General features: G+C 42.8%; 2 protein-coding genes across 3 annotated transcripts in view; both read right to left on the bottom strand.

Annotated features, from left to right (window-relative positions):
* Positions 1-1,260: 1,260 nt before the first annotated feature.
* On the bottom strand, positions 1,261-20,474 carry LOC138962544 (mucin-2-like). Its single transcript, XM_070334389.1, has 8 exons — positions 19,939-20,474; positions 18,344-18,735; positions 11,865-12,077; positions 6,390-11,327; positions 5,559-5,707; positions 4,546-4,792; positions 3,666-3,766; positions 1,261-2,964 (listed from the first exon to the last, which is right to left on the bottom strand). Exons 2-8 carry the CDS (start codon positions 18,711-18,713, stop codon positions 2,782-2,784), a joined length of 6,201 nt encoding a protein of 2,066 aa, XP_070190490.1. The 5' UTR covers positions 18,714-18,735; positions 19,939-20,474; the 3' UTR covers positions 1,261-2,781.
* Positions 20,475-23,684: 3,210 nt separating this feature from the next.
* Positions 23,685-26,776, bottom strand: part of LOC138962543 (mucin-2-like) — a 35,522-nt gene continuing 32,430 nt past the window's right edge. For both annotated transcript variants that reach the window (XM_070334387.1, XM_070334388.1), the window contains one exon: positions 23,685-26,270. In XM_070334387.1, the coding sequence (XP_070190488.1) occupies positions 26,034-26,270 (237 nt within the window). In that variant the 3' untranslated portion in view covers positions 23,685-26,033. The remainder of the gene's footprint in view (positions 26,271-26,776) is intronic.

Below are 26,776 nucleotides of genomic sequence, written 5' to 3'. Positions count from 1 at the left end.
TTCCGTCGGCGAACCAAGGGAGAGAATTATTGGACAGAACGACACCGGGGGTCGTAATGGTCGCCTGATAACGTGGTTACGTCCCTTCCTCTCGTTTGAGGTTCGTCCTTTTCTACGTTTTATTGTTATTTTTCTTGTCTGTGTAGAATCGATTTTGTGAATGAAGAAAAATTAGGCCATAAATCGTAAAACCGCACTGGAAAGTCTAGTTTTATATTCTTAACCATCCCAGAGCAGCATAAAGTTTGGGGGCAGTGTTGATCAACGGAAAAACTCAATGAACATAAATCTTATTTGGAAGGGTTGCATACTGAGATGAGCAAGGTACTGCAGAAGATAAGCACATATTTATAAGAAAATGAAAGTTGAGAGTGTGGTGTTGTTTTGGTGTGTGCGTTTTGCGTGGGTCTTTTTGAATATTAAGTTGGTACTGTCGTGACCGGCCCCCATAGCGCAGTGGTTAGCGCATCGGGCTGCGGGCCGGGAGGTCGTGGGTTCGAATCCCAAGTGTGGCTCCGCGACTTAAAAAAGTCATTGTCGTTAGTAGGGGGCATAGTAGGTAGTGGGGTATAGTAGGCTGCGTCCGTTAGCACGGGACAGACCCACTACTGAACACTGTCGAAGTGACTCAGCAGAAGTGCAGTGTCATCTTCCGGGGTTAGCCTACCGCAGCGACCCGACATCCCCCCCCCCCCCCCCCTGGAGCGTCTGTAAAATCGACAAGTCTGGCAGCGGAACGAAATTCAGAGGTGGTTGGAGCAGTGAGTGCAGGGACGGGGCGGTGTGAGAGCACAACGGGACAAGGAACAGGTATAAAAACGGGGGAAAAAAAAGAAGAAAAAAAGAGTTGGTACTGTTGTCACCAGGTACATAAATATATTATGGTGCGATATATTGTTTCATCCACTGTGCCACCACATGCCATGCGATCGGCGTTCAGTTATGACAGTTTACACACACTCACACACACACACACACACACACTCACACACCCACCCACACACACACACACACATACACACAGTTGACACACACACACACACACACACACACACACACACACACACACACACACTGGTTGGTCCGGTGTCAGAATAATGTGACTGGGTGAGACATGAAGCCTGTGCTGCGACTTCTGTCTTGTGTGTGGCGCACGTTAAATGTCAAAGCAGCACCACCCTGATATCACCCTTTGTGGTGGACTGGGCGTTAAGCAAACAAACAAACAAAAACACACACACACACACACACACACACACACACACACACACACACACACACACATGTTCGTTTTTAAGAAGCTTACATGGGAGACAACTGCTTACAAACCATTTCATAGAAGAGTTTGCTCCCTTACACGATCAAACTCGTACCTCTTTAACCACTTTCAACACTGACGATTGTTCAGTTCTAATGCATTTTGCTCTATTATGTGTGTGTGTGCGTGTGTGTGGGTAGTTTATTTTCTCAGGGATTTGAAAAGTGTTTTTTTACTGTTTGGGCACACATCTTTGTATTAAAACATGTTGTTGTTGTTGTTGTTGTTGTTGTTGTTGTTGTTGTTGTTGTTGTTGTTGTTGTTGTAAATCACTATACGTTTATACATTTTTCACATCTCGCGCAATGGACCAATGAATATGCTGATTTTCAGCTACTATAAAAAATAAATTGCCTGCGAAAGTTATGCATCCGATTTAAATGGATATTATGACTCAACTAAAAGCATTTTGCCACAATGTTTAAATTCAATCAAACAATTTCGTCACGTGAGAGGTAGATAATAATAAATATTATAATAAATAGCTTTTATTATTCTTAATAGTAAGTGGCTTCACTCGGCAGGGTTTAGCCTGGACGAAAAAGACAATGGGACATTTGTCCCCCTCAACTAAATGTTGATGGGACATTACATAGTCCAAGGCAAAACGCACAAAGCAGGTTAGGCGGTCCCAACATACTTTTGTCAAAAGATGCAAAATAGTGCTATTTGGTTCCATATTATGATATGAGAATGTGCCAGTGTATCAGGTTAGTGTGTGTTTGTGTTTCGATCGATATCGCTTCTGTTGACAATTTCCACAGAGGTAAACGCGCAAGTGCAGATAGTTTGCAGGTTTGCTTGAATATTAATGAATTACATGTTAAAAGCCAATCACAGCGCATTTCACAAACTCGCAAGTTCCTTTGACGCACTGAAGGGAATTCCAATGGGACATTTTGAGATGTTATGCGCCAATGGCGCAAGGATTGGCGCAAGGCGCACTAGTAAATGCGGTTTACAAATACATGCTTAATCATGAAAATCAACAAAAATACAAGAAACACATACAAATCATTGAATAAAACAAACCAAACTAAGATGACAGAACTATAATGATATAAAACGACATTCACACACACACACGAACACACACGACTACTACAAAATTACAAGCACTCAATACTGCGCGTCTCCATGGTACATGTAGTAAAAAGAAAGCCTGAAAGTTCCTTAATTTGAAATGGGTTCTCCTCAAATTTGACTTCCGGTGTGACTCAAAATGACCAACATGGATTGAAAGTACGCTTACGAAATAGGCTACTACGCGCTGGTAGAAATTCATACATTTGCGTCATTGCTGCGTCTTTCGTGGATCCTGTATCCAGCATGTTCTCAAAATCGCTGAAAGTTCCCGAATTTTAAATTCCTTCTACTCAAATTTGACTTCCGTTGTGACTCAAAATGACCAACATGGGTTGATAGTACGCTTACGAAATAGGCTACTACCCGCTGGTAGAAATTCATACACATGCGTCATTGCTGCGTCTTTCTTGGATTGTTTCCAACATGTTCTCAAAATCCCTGAACTGTTCAAGGGAGAAGAAATAGCGAGGGTCCTCATCCGACACGATGGACTGGATCTTGGTCTTGGCCACGGGGTCGTCTGACACGCCGATACCCAGCGCCCACACTCTCGACACCTCCTGCACGGCAAGACGGAAGATATTTAGGACATCACGTGGATGTAGACACACTGTTGAATACACTGTTGAAACAACCTTTACGTCTAGCTTGAGAGAGAGAAGAGAGAGAGGGGGGGAGAGCGAGAGAGGGGGAGAGGGAGAGGGGGGGCAGAGGGAGAGAGAGAAGAAGAAGAAGAAGAAGAAGAAGGAGGAGGAGGAGGAGGAGGAGGAAGAGGAGGAGGAGGGGGAGGAGGAGGAGGAGGAGGGGTGGGAGGGAGAGAGAGATGAAGGGGGCGAGCGAGAGAGAGAAAAAGAGAAAGAGAGTGATAGAGAGAGAAAGAGAGAGAGAGACTGACTGACTGATCCTTGATATATACTAAGTATATAAGGATAGAGGTTTAGGCAATAGTTTTAGGGGAGAGAGAGAGGGGGGGGGGGGTTGAGCGAGAGAGTGAGAGAGAGAAGGGGGGGGGGCAGAGGGAGAGAATGAGAACAGGAAGAACGAGGAGGAGGAGTGGGAGAGAGAGAGAGAGAGAGAGAGAGAGAGAGAGAGAGAGAGAGAGAGAGAGAGAGAGAGAGAGAGAGAGAGAGAGAGAGAGAGAGAGAGAGAGAGAGAGGAGAGGGCAAACATTAACAATGGGGGTCCCGGGATCTCTAGGACGGGTGTGCGTGGGGAGCCCTGTGTGTGTAGGCTAGTTTGGTTGCAACAAACAATGGGATACCTGCAGTTTCAGCGACGCCTCCTTGACATCACCGCCACAGTTGAACTGTCCGTCTGTGATGATAAGCGTGTCGCTTCTCATCGTAGAGTTGAATCGTCCACCTGCCACGCGTAAACAAGTTTTAGGCAGTTTTTCTCGCGTAAACAATTCCATCCGAAGACCTTCTCTCATTGAACGCTCTCGCACGCACGTACGCACAGACGCACACACTCGCGCAAGCTTAACAATTAGTTAATTAGTTTGCGCATTAAAGTTGTCATTAGAAACGAATGTTCGCTTACAGATTAAAAGCATTATAATCCTCATCATCTCCTGAATTCAAAAATATATAGATAGGTTATGTTTACTTTAAAAACGCGCTCAGAACAAAATAATAGGTTGAGAATAATGTTCGCATGCTTCGCGGAGACGAGCGTGACCCGTCTCGGTCTTCGGGTATGGACAGCCGAGACTATCTGAATGTCGTCTCGCCGATGGAGTTGATCTTTTAGTTTGATGCCTACAGATTGACTACATGTTTTTATATCGCTTCACGCGACTTGTTAACTCTTCCTGGTGCTCGCTTTTAGCATAAAAAAGTTGCACATATTTTATTTATTGTGGTCATTTGTGAATCATAATCTGTCTTCTTTTTAGAAGGGACGAGAAAAACAATGAAAATCTTGACTTTGCCGGTTGATGGTGTGGTTGATAGAGCGATTGCGTTGGTTGATGGTGTCAGTACTCAATATAATTTGTAATGAGGCCAACGACAGTGACATTGTGCTGTTCCTCTAACAATTTAACCAACGAAAGAATTAAAAACAAAAATTGCAAGTTATTGGAACATTCAAATTATGACAAAACAAAACATTACAAACATCTCAATCCACGCACTTACCATTGTCAGGAAGAAAAGCCTTCGTCGCCAGCCCCAGGGCTTTTTCGGTGCACGTGTACCCAAACATTGGGAACAACTTGTCGATAGATTCTTCAAGAACTTCGTTCGTCTGGTTGTCTTTGAACGAGTAGTAGGAAGCCACCGCATCGCTTGAGAACTGAATGAGAGCCAATCTGTTATCGGTGGCTTCGTTCCCAAATCCGTCGCAAAAGAGTTGCACCAACAACTTGGTTGCGTTCTTGATCATCTGAAATGGTGAGAAAGGTGAGGTTAGTTTGGCATCTAAGCCATTTCTGCCAATAACGCAGAGTAAGTTCATGCATGCATCGTCTTTGCAGCAATCGTGAGGGTAATTCATTGGCAAACGGTAACCGTCAGCTCACCCTGCGAATGTACCCACATTTTAAATGTGAAAATGATCACGAGAAGCCTTCATAGCTGACGGAGTTGCATCTGCCTAGGCCTATAGATCCACACATCTTAAATCATGGAACATCTTACACAAATCAAGGAAAGTCACTTCAGCTACCCTAGAAAATGGGTCTTTGTGACCTGTTATTATAAACAGAAGTGATCGTTTTTGTTCTCGTTGACTTAAGAGCGTCAAGAGATGGAACCTGCAATGCACACTTATTGATTTGTTGTTGGTAGTGATTTTTACTGTCAAAAGGAATCACGACATTCAAACCAATTGACTGTCAACCAACGGTTAATGACAGAATCTTGTTGTTGTTGTTGTTGGTGGTGGTGGTGCTATTGTTGTTGTTGTTGTTGTTGTTGTTGTTGTTCTTGTTCTTGTTCTTGTTGTTGTTCTTGTTGTTGTTCTACGTCTGCCCTTCACATTGTGCATATGTCTACTCAGCAATGAAAAACAGTTAATGGGCACTTACAAACATTAAAGAACTTTTCTTCGACTCTGTTCATCCTCAATAATTGGCTGCTTTGCGCCTGCGACGAAGCTACGAATACAAATGATCCTGGGATAACCTAAGCACTGCTAAATGTCGACTCACATCAAGATCTGCCTTAGTAATACTGGCTGAAGCATCAACAATGAGAAGAATATCTCTGGAAACGTTGCGACCACGGATGAATTCTTCGGCGAAATTGTCAGCGGTGATGTTCATTGCTAGGGGCAAGGGCATCTCCGTGCCATTTGTCACTAAAAACAGTTAAACGTGGATATCAGAGAGACAAAAATAATCGCTTTATTGAATGAATGAATGAATGAATGAATGAATGAATGAATGAATGGAACATCCTCACATTTTCATTGAGCAATCAAACAAACACACACCAGGCAGACAACCTACCTGATAAATGTAGTTTCAATTGTACTTGAAGCACCCATATGCGTACATAAAAACCAACCAAACAAAAACCAACCAACCAACCAATCAACCAATCAACCAATTAAGGTACCAATTAAATATATGTCACGTCATATTGCTCGTACTAGGGTAGACCACGATATTCTTCGCAACTGATGGGCAGGGACAATCTAACAAGCACTTCAAACAATGCACACATCATTAATCTTGCTAGAGAAGTTACATAGTCTCAGACTACCAGCCAGCGAACAAACCAACCGATCAACGACAGGCCGACCACCGAAGGAACTAACAAACCTAGCAAGGCAAGACAAGACAAGACCAAATTGAGACTAATATATATGAGCAAGACTAGTGTACATGCTTTTTGTTCATCACGCCCTCGCTCTAAAGAGGTACAAATAAACCACAACAGCCACAGGCAAGCAAGCAAACACCAACTAATCATAAATCCACCCACACAAATGTGAATCGAGAAAAAGAAATCCAAACGAGAGAAAAACAAAATCTCACCAGTCTGGTTAATTGAATACACCCTCGTCTGTTCAAGCTCCGGACAGTCGTAGCCCTGCACAGTAACCGCTCTCTCTCGTCTCTGGATACTGAGGTCAGGTCCGTAGGGTCTTGACCAGTTGGTCCATACGCTCACATTACATCGCAAGGCCAGCGTGGTGGTTTGCGCTAGTGTGGTGGTAGTGGTCGTTGTCGTGGTTGTCGGTGTGGTGGTCGAGCCGGTGAGTTGTGTACTAGTTATAAACGATGGTGGGGGTGGTGGTGAAGTTGTGGTTGTTTGTGTTGTTGTTGGAGTGGCTGTGGCTAAGGAGGTTGTAATAGTTGCAGCTTGTGTACTTATTATGGTTGTTGGTATGGATGTGGTAGTTGTTGGTGTGGATGTGGTGGTAGTTGGTGTGGTAGTGGTTGGTATGGATGTGGTAGTTGTTGGTGTGGATGTGGTGGTAGTTGGTGTGGTAGTGATTGGTATGGACGTGGAAGTTGTTGGTGTGGATGTGCTGGTAGTTGGTGTGCTGGTTGTTGCTATGGATGTGATAGTTGTTGGTGTTGTGGTGGTTGGTATGGATGTGGTAGTTGTTGGTGTGGTGGTTGTTGGTATGGATGTGGTAGTTGTTGGTGTGGTGGTGGTTGGCATGTATGTGGTAGTTGTTGGTGTGGTGGTGGTTGGTATGGATGTGGTAGTTGTTGGTGTGGTGGTGGTTGGTATGGATGTGTTAGTTGTTGGTGTGGTGGTGGTTGGTATGGATGTGGTAGTTGTTGGTGTGGTGGTAGTTGGTATGGATGTGGTAGTTGTTGGTGTGGTGGTGGTTGGTATGGATGTGTTAGTTGTTGGTGTGGTGGTGGTTGGTATGGATGTGGTAGTTGTTGGTGTGGTGGTAGTTGGTATGGATGTGGTAGTTGTTGGTGTGGTGGTGGTTGGTATGGATGTGTTAGTTGTTGGTGTGGTGGTGGTTGGTATGGATGGGGTAGTTGTTGGTGTGGTGGTAGTTGGTATGGATGTGGTAGTTGTTGGTGTGGTGGTGGTGGTTGGGGTGGTGGTGGTGGTAGTTGCTGGTGTGGTGGTAGTTGTTGGTGTGGTGGTGGTTGGTATAGATGTGGTAGTTGTTGGTGTGGTGGTGGTTGGTATGGATGTGGTAGTTGTTGGTGTGGTGATGGTTGGTATGGATGTAGTAGTTGTTGGTGTGGTAGTGGTTGGTATGGGTGTGGTAGTCGTTGGTGTGGTGGTGGTTGGTGTGGTTGCGGTGGGTGTTGTTGGTGTGGTGGTAGTTGTTGGTGTGCTGGTGGTTGGTATGGATGTGGTAGTTGTTGGTGTCGTGGTAGTTGTTGGTATGGTGGTGGTTGGTATGGATGTGGTGCTGGTTGGTATGGATATGGTAGTTGTTGGTGTGGTAGTAGTTGGTATGGATGTGATAGTTGTAGGTGTGGTGGTGGTTGGTATGTATGTGGTAGTTGTTGGTGTGGTGGTAGTTGTTGGTGTGGTGGTGGTTGGTATGGATGTGGTAGTTGTTGGTGTAGTGGTAGTCGGTATGGATGTGGTAGTTGTTGGTGTGGTTGTAGTTGGCATGGGTGTGGTAGTTGCTGGTGTGGTGGTGGTGGTTGTGGTGGTTGTGGTGGTAGTTGTTGGTGTGGTGGTAGTTGTTGGTGTGGTGGTGGTTGGTATAGATGTGGTAGTTGATGGTGTGGTGGTGGTTGGTATGTATGTGGTAGTTGTTGGTGTGGTGATGGTTGGTATGGATGTAGTAGTTGTTGGTGTGATAGTGGTTGGTATGGATGTGGTAGTTGTTGGTGTGGTGGTGGTTGGTGTGCTTGTGGTGGTTGTTGTTGGTGTGGTGGTAGTTGTTGGTGTGGTGGTGGTTGGTATGGATGTGGTAGTTGTTGGTGTGGTGGTAGTTGTTGGTGTGGCGGTGATGGTTGTGGTGGTTGTGGTGGTAGTTGTTGGTGTGGTGGTAGTTGTTGGTGTGGTGGTGGTTGGTATAGATGTGGTAGTTGATGGTGTGGTGGTGGTTGGTATGTATGTGGTAGTTGTTGGTGTGGTGATGGTTGGTATGGATGTAGTAGTTGTTGGTGTGGTAGTGGTTGGTATGGATGTGGTAGTCATTGGTGTGGTGGTGGTTGGTGTGCTTGTGGTGGTTGTTGTTGGTATGGTGGTAGTTGTTGGTGTGGTGGTGGTTGGTATGGATGTGGTAGTTGTTGGTGTGGTGGTAGTTGTTGGTATGGTGGTGGTTGGTATGGATGTGGTGGTGGTTAGTATGGATGTGGTAGTTGTTGGTGTGGTAGTAGTTGGTATGGATGTGATAGGTGTAGGTGTGGTGGTGGTGGTTGGTGTGGTTGTGGTGGTAGTCGTTGGTGTGGTGGTGATTGGTGTGGTTGTGGTCGTTGTTGTTGGTGTGGTGGTAGTTGTTGGTGTGGTGGTGGTTGGTATGGATGTGGTAGTTGTTGATGTGGTGGTAGTTGTTGGTATGGTGGTGGTTGGTATGGATGTGGTGGTGGTTGGTATGGATGTGGTAGTTGTTGGTGTGGTAGTAGTTGGTATGGATGTGATAGTTGTAGGTGTGGTGGTGGTTGGTGTGGTTGTGGTGGTAGTTGTTGGTGTGGTGGTGGTTGGTATGGATGTGGTAGTTGTTCGTGTGGTAGTAGTTGGTATGGATGTGGTAGTTGTTGGTGTGGTGCTGGTTGGTATGGATGTGGTAGTTGTTAGTGAGGTGGTGGTTGGTATGAATGTGGTAGTTGTTGGTGAGGTGGTAGTTGGTTTGGATGTGGTAGTTGTTGATGTGGTGGTGGTTGGTATGTATGTGGTAGTTGTTGGTGTGATAGTAGTTGGTATGGATGTGGTATTTGTTGGTATGGTGGTGGTTGGTATGGATGTGGTAGTTGTTGGTGTGGTAGTAGTTGGTATGGATGTGGTAGTTGCTGGTGTTGTGGTAGTTGTTAGTGTGGTAGTAGTTGGTATGGATGTGGTAGTTGTTGGTGTTGTGGTAGTTGTTGGTGTGGTGGTAGTTGATATGGATGGGGTAGTTGTTGGTGTGATGGTGGTTGGTATGGATGTGGTGGTAGTTAGTTTGGTAGTGGTTGATATGGATGTGGTAGTTGTTGGTGTAGTGGTAGTCGGTATGGATGTGGTAGTTGTTGGTGTGGTGGTGGTTGGTGTGGTTGTGGTGGTAGTTGGTGTGGTGGTTGTTGGTGTGGTGGTTGTTGGTGTGGTGGTTGTTGGTACGGATGTGGTAGCACTCGTTGTGGCGGTGGTTGGTATGGATGTGATAGTTGTTGGTGTGGTAGTAGTCGGTATGGATGTGGTAGTTGTTGGTGTGCTGGTGGTTGGTATGGATGTGGTAGTTGTTGGTGTGGTGGTGGTTGGTATGGATGTGGTGGTAGTAGTTGAAATATTGAACGAAGTGGGTGTTCCTGTTGCTGGTGTGGTTGTAGTATTGAACGGAGTGGGTGTTCTGGTTGCTGGTGTGGTTCTGGTATTGAACGGAGTGGGTGTTCCTGTTGCTGGTGTGGTTGTAGTATTGAACGGAGTGGGTGTTCTGGTTCCTGGTGTGGTTGTAATATTGAACGGAGTGGGTGTTCTAGTTGCTGGTGTGATTGTACTATTGAACGGAGTGGGTGTTCCTGTTGCTGGTGTGGTTGTAGAATTGAACGGAGTGGGTGTTCTGGTTGCTGGTGTGGTTGTACTATTGAACGGAGTGGGTGTTCCTGTTGCTGGTGTGGTTGTAGAATTGAACGGAGTGGGTGTTCCTGTTGCTGGTGTGGTTGTAGAATTGAACGGAGTGGGTGTTCCTGTTGCTGGTGTGGTTGTACTATTGAACGGAGTGGGTGTTCCTGTTGCTGGTGTGGTTGTAGTATTGAACGGAGTGGGTGTTCTGGTTGCTGGTGTGGTTGTAGTATTGAACGGAGTGGATGTTCTGTTTGCTGATGTGGTTGTACTATTGAACGGAGTGGGTGTTCTGGTTGCTGGTGTGGTTGTAGTATTGAACGGAATGGATGTTCTGGTTGCTGATGTGGTTGTACTATTGAACGGTGTGGATGTTCTGGTTGCTGGTGTGGTTGTAGAATTGAACGGAGTGGGTGTTCTGGTTGCTGGTGTGGTTGTACTATTGAACGGAGTGGGTGTTCCTGTTGCTGGTGTGGTTGTACTATTGAACGGAGTGGGTGTTCTGGTTGCTGGTGTGGTTGTACTATTGAACGGAGTGGGTGTTCCTGTTGCTGGTGTGGTTGTAGAATTGAACGGAGTGGGTGTTCTGGTTGCTGGTGTGATTGTACTATTGAACGGAGTGGATGTTCCTGTTGCTGGTGTGGTTGTAGAATTGAACGGAGTGGGTGTTCTTGTTGCTGGTGTGGTTGTAGAATTGAACGGAGTGGGTGTTCTTGTTGCTGGTGTGGTTGTACTATTGAACGGAGTGGGTGTTCCTGTTGCTGGTGTGGTTGTACTATTGAACGGAGTTGGTGTTCTGGTTGATGATGTGGTTGTAGTATTGAACGGAGGTGGTGTGCCGGTTGATGGACTAAATGTGCTCGTTGTTGGTGTTAGTATGGTTGTTGTAGTTGTCATGTAAGTTGGTGCAGGGGTTGTTTGCGATGTTGTTTGCGATGTTGTTTTGGTTGTTTGTGTGAAAACATTGGTAGTTGGTGTGGTTGTTGTCGTTGGTGTGGTTGTGGTTATTAGTGTGGTTATATTTGTTGTTGGCAAAGTCGTTGCGGTTGTTGGTGTGGTGGTAGAACTGGATGTGATAGAAGTTGGTGTAGCTGTGTTTGTTGTCGAAATGTTTATGGTTGTTGGTGTGATACTTTCTGGTGTTGGTGTTATCGCTTGTGTAGTTGTAGAGGATGCTGAAGTAATTGATGTTGTGTTTGCTGTGGGTGTGAGTGTTCTGTTTGTTGTAGCTGTAATTGTTGTTGACTGGGATGAAGGGCTAATTGTACTCTCTGTGCTTGTGCCTGTGTATACCAAAGAAGAAAACATGAGATACATTTGACATGAAATGAGAATGCATTGTATGCAAACAAACAAACAAACAAACAAACAAACAAACCAATCAATATAATCGAATGCTGGGAAACCAAGGCAATGTCCTGTCATTGTTAAGGACCGTCATATCTTTCTCCAAAAAGGTGTCTCCTTTATTATCAAAGCTGATCACAGCAACCGTATATTCTTCGAAATCCACTACTGCTAACACCGCCAACCCTAGCAACACTATAACAACAACAACAACACCACCAACACAAACCACCACCACCACCATCACCAACAACTGTTGCACCACCACCAACAACAACAACATCACTACCACTGCCACCACCACAAACAACAACAACGACACAACCACCACCAACAATAACAACAACATCAACAAACACCAGCAACAACGACATTATCCCCACCACCACCAACAACAACAACGACGACAAAAAGTATACATGTAAACACAAACAGCAAGACAAAATTTGAAAAGAAGCCGAGGAAAAACTCACCTTGCTGGCTCACAAATCTGTAATCCACAAGTCTGTTCACCTCAGGGCAGTCGATGCCATCTTGAATGATCCGTCTCACTCTGCTTTGCCGTGGGTTGGGATATCCGAAAGGGTCAGACCACTCCGTCCACTGGCTAACAATGCAACGACTGACGGTAGTGACCGGAGTGGTGGTTGTCGTGTTGTTTGATGGAGTAGTTGTTGTTGTTTCTCCTGAGTGAAGAAGTAAACACCGATTAATTGGGTTTGTTCGATTCGGTTTTATTTTATTTCAAGAAATTGCAAAGTCTCTTCAGTGATCTGTATTATTTTTGACATACAGTTCTGTCGCTTTGTGTTTCAAACCAACTCTTGACGTAGCCATTGCCGTCTGAGACCGGCACGGTTGGCCTAGTGGTAAGGCGTCCGCCCCGTGATCGGGAGGTCGTGGGTTCGAACCCCGGCCGGGTCATACCTAAGACTTTAAAATTGGCTATCTAGTGGCTGCTCCGCCTGGCGTCTGGCATTATGGGGTTAGTGCTAGGACTGGTTGGTCCGGTGTCAGAATAATGTGACTGGGTGAGACATGAAGCCTGTGCTGCGACTTCTGTCTTGTGTGTGGCGCACGTTATATGTCAAAGCAGCACCGCCCTGATATGGCCCTTCGTGGTCGGCTGGGCGTTAAGCAAACAAACAAACAAACAAAAAATTGCCGTCTGAGACATAACATGCACATCGTGGCACAAAGTCACTGGAGGATAAGTAAAATACCGAAATTGTCACACAGACCCATCAATATCGAACGCAGAAGAAGAAGAAGAAGAAGAAGAAGAAGAAGAAGAAGTCACACAGACAAAATAAAAGCAATATAATCAATAAAAAATATATCCTCCACTTATGCATAGAGACACAAGCGAACATAATTATAGCATACCCATATTGTCGCACAGTGATACCAGATGATATTTCTGTAGAACATACTCAGATGTTTTGCAGATGGTCGACGTAACATCGTCCGGGTAGGTCCGATACCCGAAGAACCGGGTGAAAACACGGACGCCCTTGTAACCATTCTGGCCAAAAGCATCGGTGTGGAGCTGACGCCAGACGCCATCGACCGCAGTCATCGGGTCGGGAAGAGGTCTGAGGTTCCTGGCACTCGCCCCCGCTCCATCATTGTGAAGCTGTCGTCCTACCGCTGGAAAGAGGCTCTCATGAGGTCCAGGAGAGCCTTGAAGGATGTCGACACCGGAAAGCTTTTTCCAGATCTACACTGGCCGCCCCTGCCCTCAAGCACCAGGCCAGGCCCCAAGAAGTCAGCCTCATCAGTGTTCATCAACGAGGACCTGACCAAGATTCGAGCCGAGATGGCAGCGAAGTGTCGCGAGTTCCTCAGAGAAGAGAAAGTTGATGGCACTTGGACCAGGGATGGGGCCATTTTCATCAAGAAAGGCGAAACAGTGCACAGACTGACCACCATGCGCGAAGTCAGACTGTATGCTCGCTAAGATCTCATGGCGCTCCACCAATTCATTGAGTCAGTCATCGAGACATGACAGCCACATGACAACCACTGTGACCGTGTGTGCGCGCGCGTGTGTGTGTGTGTGTGTGTGTGTGTGTGTGTGTGTGTGTGCGTGTGTGTGTGTGTGTCTGTGTGCGTGCGTGTGCGTGCGTGAGTGTACGCGCATGGCTGTTGTCGTGGTTGACATTATTGTATGTATACTTTCTGTACCCACAAGTACATTTATCCTACGATTGACTTAGACTATTTTCCTTCGATTGACTTACTGTGTGGGTGAGTGCATAGGCATAGTTGTTGTTATGGTTGTATTCTTATTTGTATCTTTTTGTATCCATGAGTACACCTATCTAACGCTTCTATGTGATACAATATATCTTATATATATATATATATATATATATATATGTACAAACACCACTGTAAATGCCCACCAAGATACCTAGTTCGTCTGATTTGATTGTATTCGCATTGCTGCTCAAATTCAACTCTACCCTTGACTTTCATGAACACCTTTGTTTGTGATCGTACTTCATTGTTGCTGTTCTCCCTTCTGTTGGTTCTTTGCGAGTTTTCCATATTGTTTATATTTACTTTCTTTTCTAGTTTTTCTTTTAAAGTTGCTTTTTCACTTTGACATATCGCTCTGTTCCAATTTATACACTGAACGTAATTCTAAAAATGTCATTCCTACTTAGAACTTCGATATTTCTGCTCTGTTCACCCAACTGTCCTCTTTCTCCTTTCCTGATGGAGACATTTTTTTCTCCGTCCAAGAGTGTGCTTCCTCCGAGAGACCAGTGTGAACGATCGCCACCGCTTCTGGCCCCGTCTCCTTTTGTGTTCCTTAGCGAAACTGTGACATAATGTTTGTATCACTAGCTTGTTACAGGGCCAGAATCGGGGGTTATCACTCAATAGCGGTCGGCCTGTCCAATAAAAAATTAAACTTTCTGAATATTTCAAATATTTACTCTTTTCTCGCATTGCTTTTTATGGGCAAAGAAGGCTGTCCTCTTGCGTTGTTACTCCATTGTTTATCTAACCAAACATTCTTTAAATCGCATCTACTCGGTCGAAAGACAGCCCCATCCAAGAATGTGACACAACAAGCCGAATCTATTAAACCACGTAATCAACTTACCCACATTGCACCAGTTAGCGTATCCTTCTTCTATATAATACTTATTAACCTTGCCAGCTATCTGATCTGCCTTGCTGGCGACATTCACCCGAACCCTGGACCGTCACGAACTAAGAAACCTAGCGAGCTATCTGTTATACACATAAATGCTAGAAGTATCAGAAACAAATTAGATATAATAGAAACAGAGACTAGTACCCACGATATTATAACGATCTCAGAGACATGGCTTTCGGAGACCACGTCTAACGACGACATTCATCTTGAAGGTTATCACCCCCCAATTCGTAAAGACAGACCTAACGACCCCCACGGCGGGGTAGCAGTATACGTGAAAAACACTCTTGTGTGCAAACCAAGGCATGACCTTCTGATCCCCCAGCTTGAGGCCGTATGGGTTGAAACTAGATTAAACCAGGATACGTTGTTAATAGGTACATTTTATAGGCCGCCTAACTCTAATGTAGAATACTGGAAACTCATCGATCAGTCGATTAAAAATGTCGCCGCTTCAGAGCATATGTTTATTATTCTTGGTGATTTCAATTCAGATTTTACAAACAACCCGTCGCAGCATCTTCTTGATATTATCACTCTAAACAGTCTACAACAACTAGTTACACTTCCGACCCGCGTTACAGAAACAACATCGTCATGCATTGACCTTATTCTTACCTCGAGTGTAGACATCGTGCAAAGCATTAACGTTCTACCCCCTATTTGCAGCGACCATTCTGTGCCATGTGCGACAATTAAGAAACACATACATAAAACTCCTGCATCTAAAAGAACAATATTTAACTATTCCAAATTAAACAAAGAAAAATTCCTTACCGAACTGAGGAAAATCGACTGGATGAGCATTGCAACGCTACACACTGTCAACGAAGCAGCCAGGTCATTTTCCGAAAAGCTGTTAAGTGTCGCAAGACTATGCATGCCAGTAAAGACAATAACTGTTCGCGATCAAGACGCACCATGGATGACAGAGGAAATTATAAAACTACGCGACAAAAAAAGATCAGTTCACGATACAGCAGTGCGACTAAACACACCTGAGGCCTGGGAACACTTTCGTATGACTCGCAATAATTATACTGACACAATTCGAAATCGGAAATTAGAATATATAAAAGAATTAGACAAAAAAGTATCCAGTGGAGATAACTTTGGTACTAAAAATTGGTGGAAACTAGTTAAATCATTCTTATCAAAGAAAGGATCAAACCCCAATGAAATTCCTCCTTTGACGTCAAACGGAACAACCTACTATACTAACCTAGAAAAAGCAAACTTGTTCAACGACTTCTTTATCCAACAGTCCATTGTCGAAGACGATATGTCAGACATTCCTGAAGTACCAAGGCTTCCTTGCAGAATAAACACTCTCACACTTTCAGTCGAAGAAGTTATAAATACGATTAACAAACTAGACAAAACAAAAGCAGTCGGTCCAGACGAAATCCACAACAGAATTTTAATTGAGAGCTGCGAAGTGATTTGTGACAGCCTAACTGCACTGTTTAATCGGTCTTTACGTGAAGGACTTTTTCCGTCAGTTTGGAAAATAGCCCACGTTTCACCAGTTCATAAAAAGGGAAACAAAGATACATGTAGTAATTATCGTCCAATCTCCCTCCTAAGCTGTGTTGGCAAAACACTAGAGAAATGCATACAAATTCATGTCTTTGACTACTTAACACAAAACAATATCATTACAGAGTCGCAGTCCGGTTTCATCCCTGGAGACTCAACTGTTTACCAGCTTCTTACAATATACAATGACATATGCAAATCACTCGATAATAGAATAACTACCCAAGCAATCTTCTTTGATATATCCAAAGCATTCGATAGAGTTTGGCACCGGGGCTTATTGCATAAACTCGAAGCCGTTGGAATTAATGGGCCATTATTAAACTGGTTTACAGACTACCTAACAGATCGAAAGCAAGCAGTTGTATTAAAAGGCAGTAAATCAACTTATCTTCCAGTAGTAGCGGGAGTTCCTCAAGGATCAGTGCTTGGACCTTTGCTTTTCCTAATTTATGTAAACGACATTGTACGTGACATAGAATCTACGATTAAGCTTTTTGCTGACGACACTAGCATGTACTTGTCTTTAGCCAATCACAACATCCGTGCCGAAATTTTAAACTCAGATCTTGAAAAAATTGTAAATTGGGCAGAAACATGGAAGGTAGCATTTAACCATGCAAAAACTGAATTGGTGAACTTTTGTACACAAAGAACCCCTGATATCGCAGATCTAAACTTTGGCAATACCATCCTTGAAAGTTCCCAAAATCACAAACACTTAGGAATAATAATACAAAACAACTGTAAATGGGATGAACATATAAAATCTCTTGTTGCAAAGTGCAGAACTCTCGTAGCTTGCTTGCGAACATACAAATATAGACTGAGTCGAAAATCATTGGAAATTATGTTTAAATCCTTCATTCTACCACACTTTGATTATTGCGACATAATATGGGACAATTGTAGCAAAACCCTAACAGATGAACTCGAAAAGTTAAACCTAGATGCAATACGAACAATCATCGGAGCTGTCCGCGGAACCAGTCACTTTAAGCTTTACGGAGAATCTGGACTCCAATCATTATCTGAAAGGCGTAACCGTCATAAACTAACAATGTTCCATAAAATTATTCACGACAAGACCCCCCCATACCTACAAGCAGCACTCCCACCTCTCGTAGCAGCCAACAACCCCTACCACAGACGCCGCCCCTTAGAACGAAGTATACCCCCACATCGAACAGAAACGTACAAAACATCCTTTTTTCCTTCGACAACAGTACTCTGGAACCAACTACCTGAACAAATACAGTTAACTGACTCCCTCGGGGAATTTAAACATTACTTAACAAAAGACGACACACAAATTCCCGTTTACTTCTACAGTGGCAGTCGACAAACACAAATAATCCACACAAAAATGAGACTTAATATTAGTGATCTAAAGAAAGACTTAGTTGAGCGACACCTTGCGGAAAACAGCGTATGCGACTGTGGTGATGGAACAGAAACTGCAACACACTTCTTACTAGAATGCCGTTTACACTTAGCTGCAAGAAACAACACAATCAACAAACTAACCAACAACCTCATACACACAGATATTCTACTTCATGGAAACCCCTCCTTGCAAACAAAAATTAACAAAAAAATCTTTTTAACAGTGCAGGAATTTATTGGACAGTCCGGCCGTTTCGAACAGATAAACATGTAAAGTGAAAGCAAAATCGACACGTCTACTCGTCTCTCTCTCTCTCTCTCTCTCTCTTTCTCTCTCTCTCTCTCTCTCTCTCTCTCTCTCTCTCTCTCTCTCTCTCTCTCTCTCTCTCTCTCTCTCTCTCTCTCCCTCTTTCTCTCTCTCTCTCTCTCTCTCTCTCTCACTCTCCCCCTCTCTCCCCCTCCCTCCCTCCCTCTCTCCCTCCCTATCTCTTACTCGCAAACACCATAAATATTATATATGTATTCCCAAACGGATTTTTGTTTTGATGTACAATTTTCATTCAATTTTCTTTTCATGTTTGCAAGCTTTTCATTTAAACTGTACAATAGCCGCCATTTATATTATATGTAATTTTCTAGAAATAGTGAACACCACTATAAGCATTATGCTTGTTGTTGTTTACTCAATATGCGTTTTTTGTAAATAATGCACAAACGTTAAATAAAACAGTTTAAACCAGATGTTTTGCACAGGGGACAATATGGGTATGCTATAATTATGTTCGCTTCTGTCTTTATGCATAAGTGGAGAATATATTTTGCACAGGGGACAATACAAGAAATATAACATACCCCCATCGACGCACTGGGACACCAGAGAATCATTGCTCCGCTCCTTGATCAAGCAGTCAATGATGCTGTTGAAGTGCTCCCTCAGTTTCTGCATGTCTTCATCACACTGCTGCTTCAAGCGTTCAATCTCCTCGGTCATGTTGCCGGAACATCCTCCGATAGAACACTGTGTTTTCGCCAGTTCACATTGACCATCGGTCAGCAGTGGCGTGCTTGTTTGACCGGATGTGAATGTGCTGGTGTCTGGTTGGATGGTGGCTGCTCTCAGAGATGGGGGTTGAGAGAGAAGGATGAGGAGGAGAAGGAGGAGGAGGGGAAAGTAGGAAGGGGTGCTATACTGGGTGACGTTCACGTGGTTTGCTGTTGCCATGATCTCGCACGTCTTTCTTGCTCTGCAAGAAAGAAAGCAAGTCGCGTAAGGCGAAATTACTACATTTAGTCAAGCTGTGGAACTCACAGAATGAAAGTGAACGCACTGCATTTTTTCACAATGACCGTAGTCCGCCGCCAGTGTAAAAGGTAGTGAAAGTGACGAGCCTGTTTAACGCGGTAGCGGTTGCGCTGCGCTGCATAGCACGCTTTACTGTACCTCTCTTCGTTTTAACTTTCTGAGCGTGTTTTTAATCCAAACATATCATATCTATATGTTTTTGGAATCAGGAACCGACAAGGAATAACGATTTCGGAAATTTAATATTAATCATAATATTTATATTTTTAATTTACATAGCTTGTTTTTAATCCGAATATAACATATTTATATGTTTTTGGAATCAGAACATGATAAAGAATAAAAAAAAAAGTAATTTTGGATCGTTTTATAAAAAATAATTTTAATTACAACTTTCAGATTTTTAAAGCCCAAAGTCATTAATTAATTTGTAAGCCTCCATGCTGAAATGCAATACCGAAGTCCGGCCTTTGTCGAAGATTGCTTGGCCAAAATTTCAATCAATTTGATTAAAAATTGAGGGTGTGATAGTGCCGCCTCAACTATTACAAAAAGCCGGATATGACGTCATAAAAGACATCGAAAAAATGAAAAAAACGTCCGGGGATATCATACCCAGGAACTCTCATGTAAAATTTCATAAAGATCGGTCCAGTAGTTTACTCGGAATCGCTCCACACACACACACGCACAGACACATACACACACATGCACCACGACCCTCGTCTCGATTCCCCCTCTATGTTAAAACATTTAGTCAAAACTTGACTAAATGTAATAACAACCAGCACAACCATGTGAAACTTCAATTATCAATACATTAATCACGCTAAACATGTTTTGGTTCAACCATTCTTTCAAACAAGCGCGAATTCTGGCACTCAAAGAAATGTTAGTTCTGTTATGCTGACCGGTTTTACATTACAAGCGCAAATTCTGGCTCTCGTGGCGTGCGTGCGTGTGTGTCTATATGAGTGCGTGCATGCTTGGGTGCGTGTGTGTGTGTGTGTGTGTGTGTGTGTGTGTGTGTGTGTGTGTGTGTGTGTGTGTGTGTGTGTGTGTGTGTGTGTGTGTGTGTGTGTGTGTGTGTGTGTGCATTCGTGTGCAAACAAACAAATAAACAAGCAAACAAATATGAATTTACCTTCGAAAGTGTAGACAACAGCAAATGCTCTGGGCTTCACCTGTTATTAACGTCTTTCAGAGTTTCAAACATGTTGGGTTGTTTTTCGAAAACGCTGTTTCTGCACGTCCCATTGAAAGCACTATAATACAGCAGCAACTCTGAGAATATTATTCAGGAACCTTTGAGTTATGTCCTTGATCCAAAATTGGCGTCTTGTTTAGCGTGGAACAATTCGGCTAGCTCTGGCATCATGCCAGTAGAGTTCGTAGATTTCAATTAAATCTCACCAAGCACACCCACTCCTTTCAGGAACCGCCGAAACCATTTAACTCCTTTCTTCAACTGAGTCACTGAATGGCGGATTTGTATTGAACTTTAAACATGCGTGCAGGTACAGTTCGTTGGGTGCGCTATTTTTGTTTCTCCTGTAGAGTAAACATAAACAAGAGCTTGCTCACAAAACACACATGCATTGCCAGAGCTTTTTTTCTGTCCTGTTCTTACTTTATCTTTGCTGTGTGTACGAGAATTTAAATCGTATAAGAATGCTAGAGCCGTTGCCTAGTTCATGGATACGGTTTCTTAAAGTCTCGAAAAGAAAGCGATCAATAGTCGAGCTGTCAATAGAAAGGAATGGAACTTTCAATTTCTCGGAAATCCTGTAATAGCATGTTTACTTCGTGTGTGGCAAATAGGTCAAGCAAACTATCGAACACACGAACTCTCGCGAGATGCATCACGTGAACCACATATGAAGCTAAGCTTATTTTCCTTTCGAATACTGAAAATAGGACCGCCTTGTACAATATTGGTAAACAAATCAGTGTAAGCTTGGTATCACACAGCAAAACATGTAGCATTCTGTTTATCCTACATTCTGTACTTGTGTGCTTTTCACCTTAAACTCAATGACAGCTCCGTCGCTATAAATAGACTCACTTTCGAAATTCAAACCATTTCACTTGACTTTGAAATCACTCGTCCGCATTGAACCACACTCTAAATGTACTCCGCAGTACTTCGCCTTTGTTAACATTATAATTATAAATTTAATTTGAACATAGAATCAGTAACATTTGATAATAATGAGGTCAGTTCCAAGGAAAAGAAGAAAGCATTTGCTTTAGTGTGACAGGGGAGGCTACCGCTCCTTTCACAGCAGACTCTGCACCCGAGTTGTTGGCCTTTAAGTCAACACCGGTGGATTGTGGAACTCTGTTTGTGATGGGGTCTGGTGGTTTCCGATTGTCTGTATGTTCATGGAAACCTTCGGGTTTGCATAACAGTTTTTATAGGGCTAAGAAATTAGCCCTAACGTTTTCAATCCTGTTTGATTGCACTTCGCCTCCCGAGGTGATCGTAGTGTTACAGCACTCGGTTACATTAGGAACACGAACATAGAAAAAAAGAAAGAAACAAAAACAACAAGAGCATCTCGCCTGTGGAACATGTATCGGGGTAACATTTTAACCCCTTGACATCCTTTAAACCATAGTCATGCGTGTGAATATACGGTTTACTTATCAATCTCTCACGTATGTATGATACAACAAAAAATTCAGGAAGATGCTTCATACGCTCCGAGTGTATACATGAATATCGGGTCCGAATACACTCCGATAATGAAATGCTGCATTGCAACTTGTTATTGTTTATTAGCCAATAAAAAGAAGTTTGGTATATATCTTTTTCTACAGTTTATTTTTGTCTACCTTGCTGTAAAGTGTTGTTTTTATATTATAAAATTTAATTTGATAAGTTTGTTATTGGTTTTTTTTCTTTTAACTTTATATTTAAAAGGTTTAAAGTCGTATGTTCAATGTATTGCCTCTTATTGATATTAGGTCAGGTGACAGCAGACTGGTTCTGCATTTAAACACTTGCTGACTTATTTGTCTATCTTTCCTTTAGCCAACACCAACCTTAATGGTACAAGGCGTTTTGTAAACTAACTGTCGGAGTGTATACGGGCACAGGAACCTGTACACAGTAGTAGTGTATATAGCAACTGCGAAAGCGAACATTCAACGACGAAATTATGCTCAAGCCCCTCTCCCTGTCTGCTCACATAATCAGTGTTTACAATGGTACCGTTCTTCGTATGTTCTCCTCTTTGGTAATGTAAAGAGAAAGTCGTATTGTGTCCAAGTCAGCTGCATAATACAAGAATAAATGAGTTTTCTAAGACCCAAAGAATGTCAAAGTTACGTTGGCAGAGCCCGGAGCCGCACTAGCGTGCTCAGTTCCTACACATTCGATATTCAGCGACATAGGAGCTACTTGATATTGCTTTGGTGTAATTTCTAAAGTATATCGATCTACGATGCAAAATCGCAATGCTAGTGATCGATCCATTCACTCTTAAACTGGAGCAACGTTGGTGTTGCGAAATGGAAGGATACTAGTCTTCAAAACACTTCCATTTGCATTTACAACTGTGTATGAGAACATGGGTGTGTGTGTGTGTGTGTGTGTGTGTGAGTGTGTGTGAGTGTGTGTGTGTGTGTGAGTGTGTGTGTGTGTGTGTGTTTGTGTGTGTGTGTGTGTGTGTGTGTGGGTGTGCGTGAGCGCGCTTGTTCATCTTCAAATCAACTCTGGATGATATTTACATATGTGTGTGTGTGTTGCCTTGCATGACTAAGATTTACCAAGTAGTTTTTATAAGCTACCATTCACAGACAAGAAGACTGATTGTTTTTTGGTGAACGTTGTGAAAATAATATAGTCTTTGTGAATCATTCTGAAGAGAATGTGGATGTTATCTAAACCAAGCCGTTTATAGCTTAAGATCGTGTGTTTCATCCATTAACCAAATATCAAAGCCCTCAACAGATATATTGTAAGCGCTTTTGTCCTCAGTTTTTTTGTTGTGAAAACGTCGTTAGCAGGAAACACTGCAGTTGGAAATGCAAATCTTTGGTTTTAACCTTGTTTATATTTGTATTTTGAAGAAACACTTTTCAGAAAATGTCCTTCGCGATTTTAAAGTTTGCAACTGGCTCACGGCTGTTCCCAGGGCTTAGTTTTGCCTCCTAAGCTGCAGGTATACAGAGCTATTTTTAGCATTCTGTCCACCACCGCTCTACACAGAGTGCTGGCTCACTCAGAGCCATACCCTGATAAGGGGCAGAGTCAGCGGCACAGACGACGCACTGCAAATTATCCCAGCCCGCTACACGTTGCGTGAAAAGATAGTAGGCCAAGTACTTGTCATAATCCCATCGCAGCATCAATAATATGCAGTGCGTCGTCTGTGCCGCTGACTCTGCGCAGGTATATTCTGCCCTTAAGTACCATCTTCCGGTGTAGCGCGGAGGCATTTGGGTATAACAAGCAAGCAAGCTTAACAGTGTGCTGGCTGCAGCTGTTGGTAGCCTCTGCCAGGACTGTTTAACTTGCACTAAAATTGCAACCAAGGATTGATTGTAAGAAAAGGCATAGCCTTAAATCTTAATCCTTGTAAAATAAAGTCCAATTCAATTCATTTCAATTCGATTCACACACACACACACACACACACACACACACACACACACACACACACACTCAAACACACACACACACACACACACACACACACACACACACACACACTGCACGGCTGTTTTCAGTTATGACTGGGAATGTGTTCATGAATTAATGTTGCTAATTGCCACGAAATATAATCACACACACACACACACACACACACACACACACACACACACACACACACACACACATACACACACAGACACACACACACGCACATTAGAAAAACACAATTTTAAGAATTGAAAGCCCTTTTATTTAAGCGACAAAATACTTTCTTTTACAAACTAGAAACAACCAGGACACATACATTTATGACAATGTGATCTATTTGCGAACAGCGGCTTGCTGTTTTCGTTGTAGAATATAAAAGAAGGAAAAAAACGCTAAAAATATAACAAAAATAACAAATATCCATGGCAAGAAATGGCATTTAATCGAAGATTATTTAAACAGAATATTATTAAACGTTGGAAAAAAGTAAAATATAATTTATAAAATCTTTTTCAAGAGAAAAAATGCTAGATTGTGTCTTTTCTTATGATCAATAGTTTACTGGTTGATTGGGTAATTGGTTGGAGAACTGATTGGCTTCTGCATTGATTGAATGATGTATTCGGAAGATGTCATGCGAGACAATCAGACGATGTCTTAAGGGCATAAAGCATGTTCGGTTCAGTTCCCACAAGTTGACCTCAAATGTGACCCTCCACCACGAAATGAGTCACATGTCACATTTGCATGATTTTCATATTTTTACAATTTCCTAAAGGTTTTTTTATGCTCTATCCAGTGGTGAAACCCGTTTTAGAAAAGAGCAAAACCTGTTTGAGTTATATGCCTGTGACTAAGTTGACCCTCACACTGTTACCAGACACTCCCCGGACTAATATTAAGCCTAGCGCTGCGACTCATTTCGTGGTGGAGGGTCACAAATACAGAGTAGCCTAAGGTAAGAAATAATGGTAATTAAAACATATCCATTATCCAAGAAATACAACAGTAAACAAAATGTGTTCTTTTAAAAGAAAATATAGCTTATATGCAATTTATTCTGCGATCAACTAGAAATCCCACACGTAAGCAAGTGCAGACACAAAATGCGGCTTACATGCACAAGACACAGATATTGACGCAGACACTGACGGGCACAGACAAATGCGCAGATACAGACACCCGTGCATACGAACACACATAACCATGCACACACACACACACACACACACACACACACACACACACACACACACACACACACACACACACATACCTAAAGTGTGGATGGTTACCTAAGAGGCGGCACTGGGTGTAGTGCCTTTCTAGTGCACTTGCACTACAACAGCACTGGGTGCAGTACTCGCTCCGGCATCGAAGAATTTTGCACTAAAAAATGCACAAAATTTGACCTATTTCGTCGCCTATAGAGGACGGAAAGAATGTCATTTTGAACATTGTTATGACATTCTTTCCGTCAAAAAAGTCAATTTAACGGTGTTAAATGAAGCGACCATCCACACAATTAGGTTGCCATCCAGAGTTTAGGTTGCCATCCACGTGTGGATGGTTGCCTTATGGTGATTTAGGCAACCAAACCTGTGGAAACGGGGGTACACACACACACACACACACACACACACACACACATTATTCTCTTTATACAACTATGGTTTTGCGCATTCTCAATAAGTTGCATGGACATGATAACAGTTAATATTACATACACAATACAAAGTATGACGTATTCTTAACATAAATATTCACATACACTCGATTTTCACACGTTCACGGATTTCTTTCCTCAGCTTTCGAGTTTTCGCAGTAACATAGATATACATGGACGTGAATGACAATGTATACATCGAATTTGTTCGTGCAGGCTAATTACTAAGCTGAAAATACTCTTTATTTGTATATGAGACTTTATGCCTCGAACATTCTGTCCTTACAAATGTAAAATTGTTTTACAATGTGGGGTTCCTACGTCAATTATATGTGGGTTTTTTAATAAGTACAAGAAAATCACCCTCTTCCTTCTCTTACCTCCCTTTATCCATGCTTTTTTTTTCCTTCATGAAAACTCAAAGGTCAGCACCATCTTGTCTTGATTTCATTGTATTACAAAAACATTACTTTCAAAGAAAAAACAACAACACTGTTATGCGTTTGACTATAACAAATCATGTGCAGACAAATTACTCTAACGCCCGTGACGAACTACTAGGCTTATATAAGGAGAGTTTTCATTTTCTTCTCGATTTAATGCAAAACTACTACGTCATGGACATACGACGTTGTTACTTTAGGTTAAACGGGGTAAAAAAAAAATAAAAAAAAAGCAAACGCGAAGAAACAACAACAAAAGCAAAGAACAAAAACACAAACAAATAAAAACAAAATAAATTAAGAACAAAGTCGATAGCGGAACACATTCAACACTTCAGTGTATCTGAGTCTCAAACACGTTTCACGTGCGTGTCACATAATATTGGTCAGTCCGATTCGTACAACATGAAGCGTCTTTTTATTCGAAATGTCTCGGTCATCTTAGCGAAGTCGACTTTGGGCGATATTAAGGACAGCCTTTACGGAAACGATGTAGTTGACGTTTGATTTATGCTATGTTCATCTTCAATCTCTATGCACGGGCCATCGGTTCCACGGGATTCTTTGATGTTCTCTATCATGGTCTCAAAGTCAGCAAACCGACCCAGTGAGAAGATGTGATAGGGGTCGTTTCTCGACACAATGGACTGAATCTCTGCCTTGGCTCCAGGATTGTCCTGCACATTGATGCCAAGAGCCCACACTGTGGACACCTCCTGCAAAGAGAATAAAAAGAAAACAGTATGAGAGAGATTCGTGACCAAGTGAGATACAGATATCAAGAGCCCACACTGTAGACACCCCCTGCAAAGAGAATAAAAAGAAAACAGTATGAGAGAGATTCGTGACCAAGTGAGATACAGATATCAAGAGCCCACACTGTAGACACCCCCTGCAAAGAGAATAAAAAGAAAACAGTATGAGAGAGATTCGTGACCAAGTGAGATACAGATATCAAGAGCCCACACTGTAGACACCTCCTGCAAAGAGAATAAAAAGAAAACAGTATGAGAGAGATTCGTGACCAAGTGAGATACAGATATCAAGAGCCCACACTGTAGACACCCCCTGCAAAGAGAATAAAAAGAAAACAGTATGAGAGAGATTCGTGACCAAGTGAGATACATATATCAAGAGCCCACACTGTAGACACCCCCTGCAAAGAGAATAAAAAGAAAACAGTATGAGAGAGATTCGTGACCAAGTGAGATACAGATATCAA

This window comes from Littorina saxatilis, linkage group LG3 (genome assembly GCF_037325665.1).
Source record: "Littorina saxatilis isolate snail1 linkage group LG3, US_GU_Lsax_2.0, whole genome shotgun sequence".
NCBI lineage: Eukaryota > Metazoa > Mollusca > Gastropoda > Littorinimorpha > Littorinidae > Littorina > Littorina saxatilis.
This window is presented reverse-complemented; position numbering and strand designations above follow the sequence as displayed.

Bases quoted from the DNA above. Each gene is read 5' to 3' on its own strand.
- LOC138962544 (XM_070334389.1), bottom strand. From the start codon at position 18,713: ATGGCAACAGCAAACCACGTGAACGTCACCCAGTATAGCACCCCTTCC. The intron at 5,708-6,389 runs GTGAGATTTTGT...AACTGTTTTTAG, and splicing joins GTATTCAATTAACCAGACTG to TGACAAATGGCACGGAGATG. The intron at 2,965-3,665 runs GTATCCCATTGT...CTTGCCGTGCAG, and splicing joins AGGCGTCGCTGAAACTGCAG to GAGGTGTCGAGAGTGTGGGC.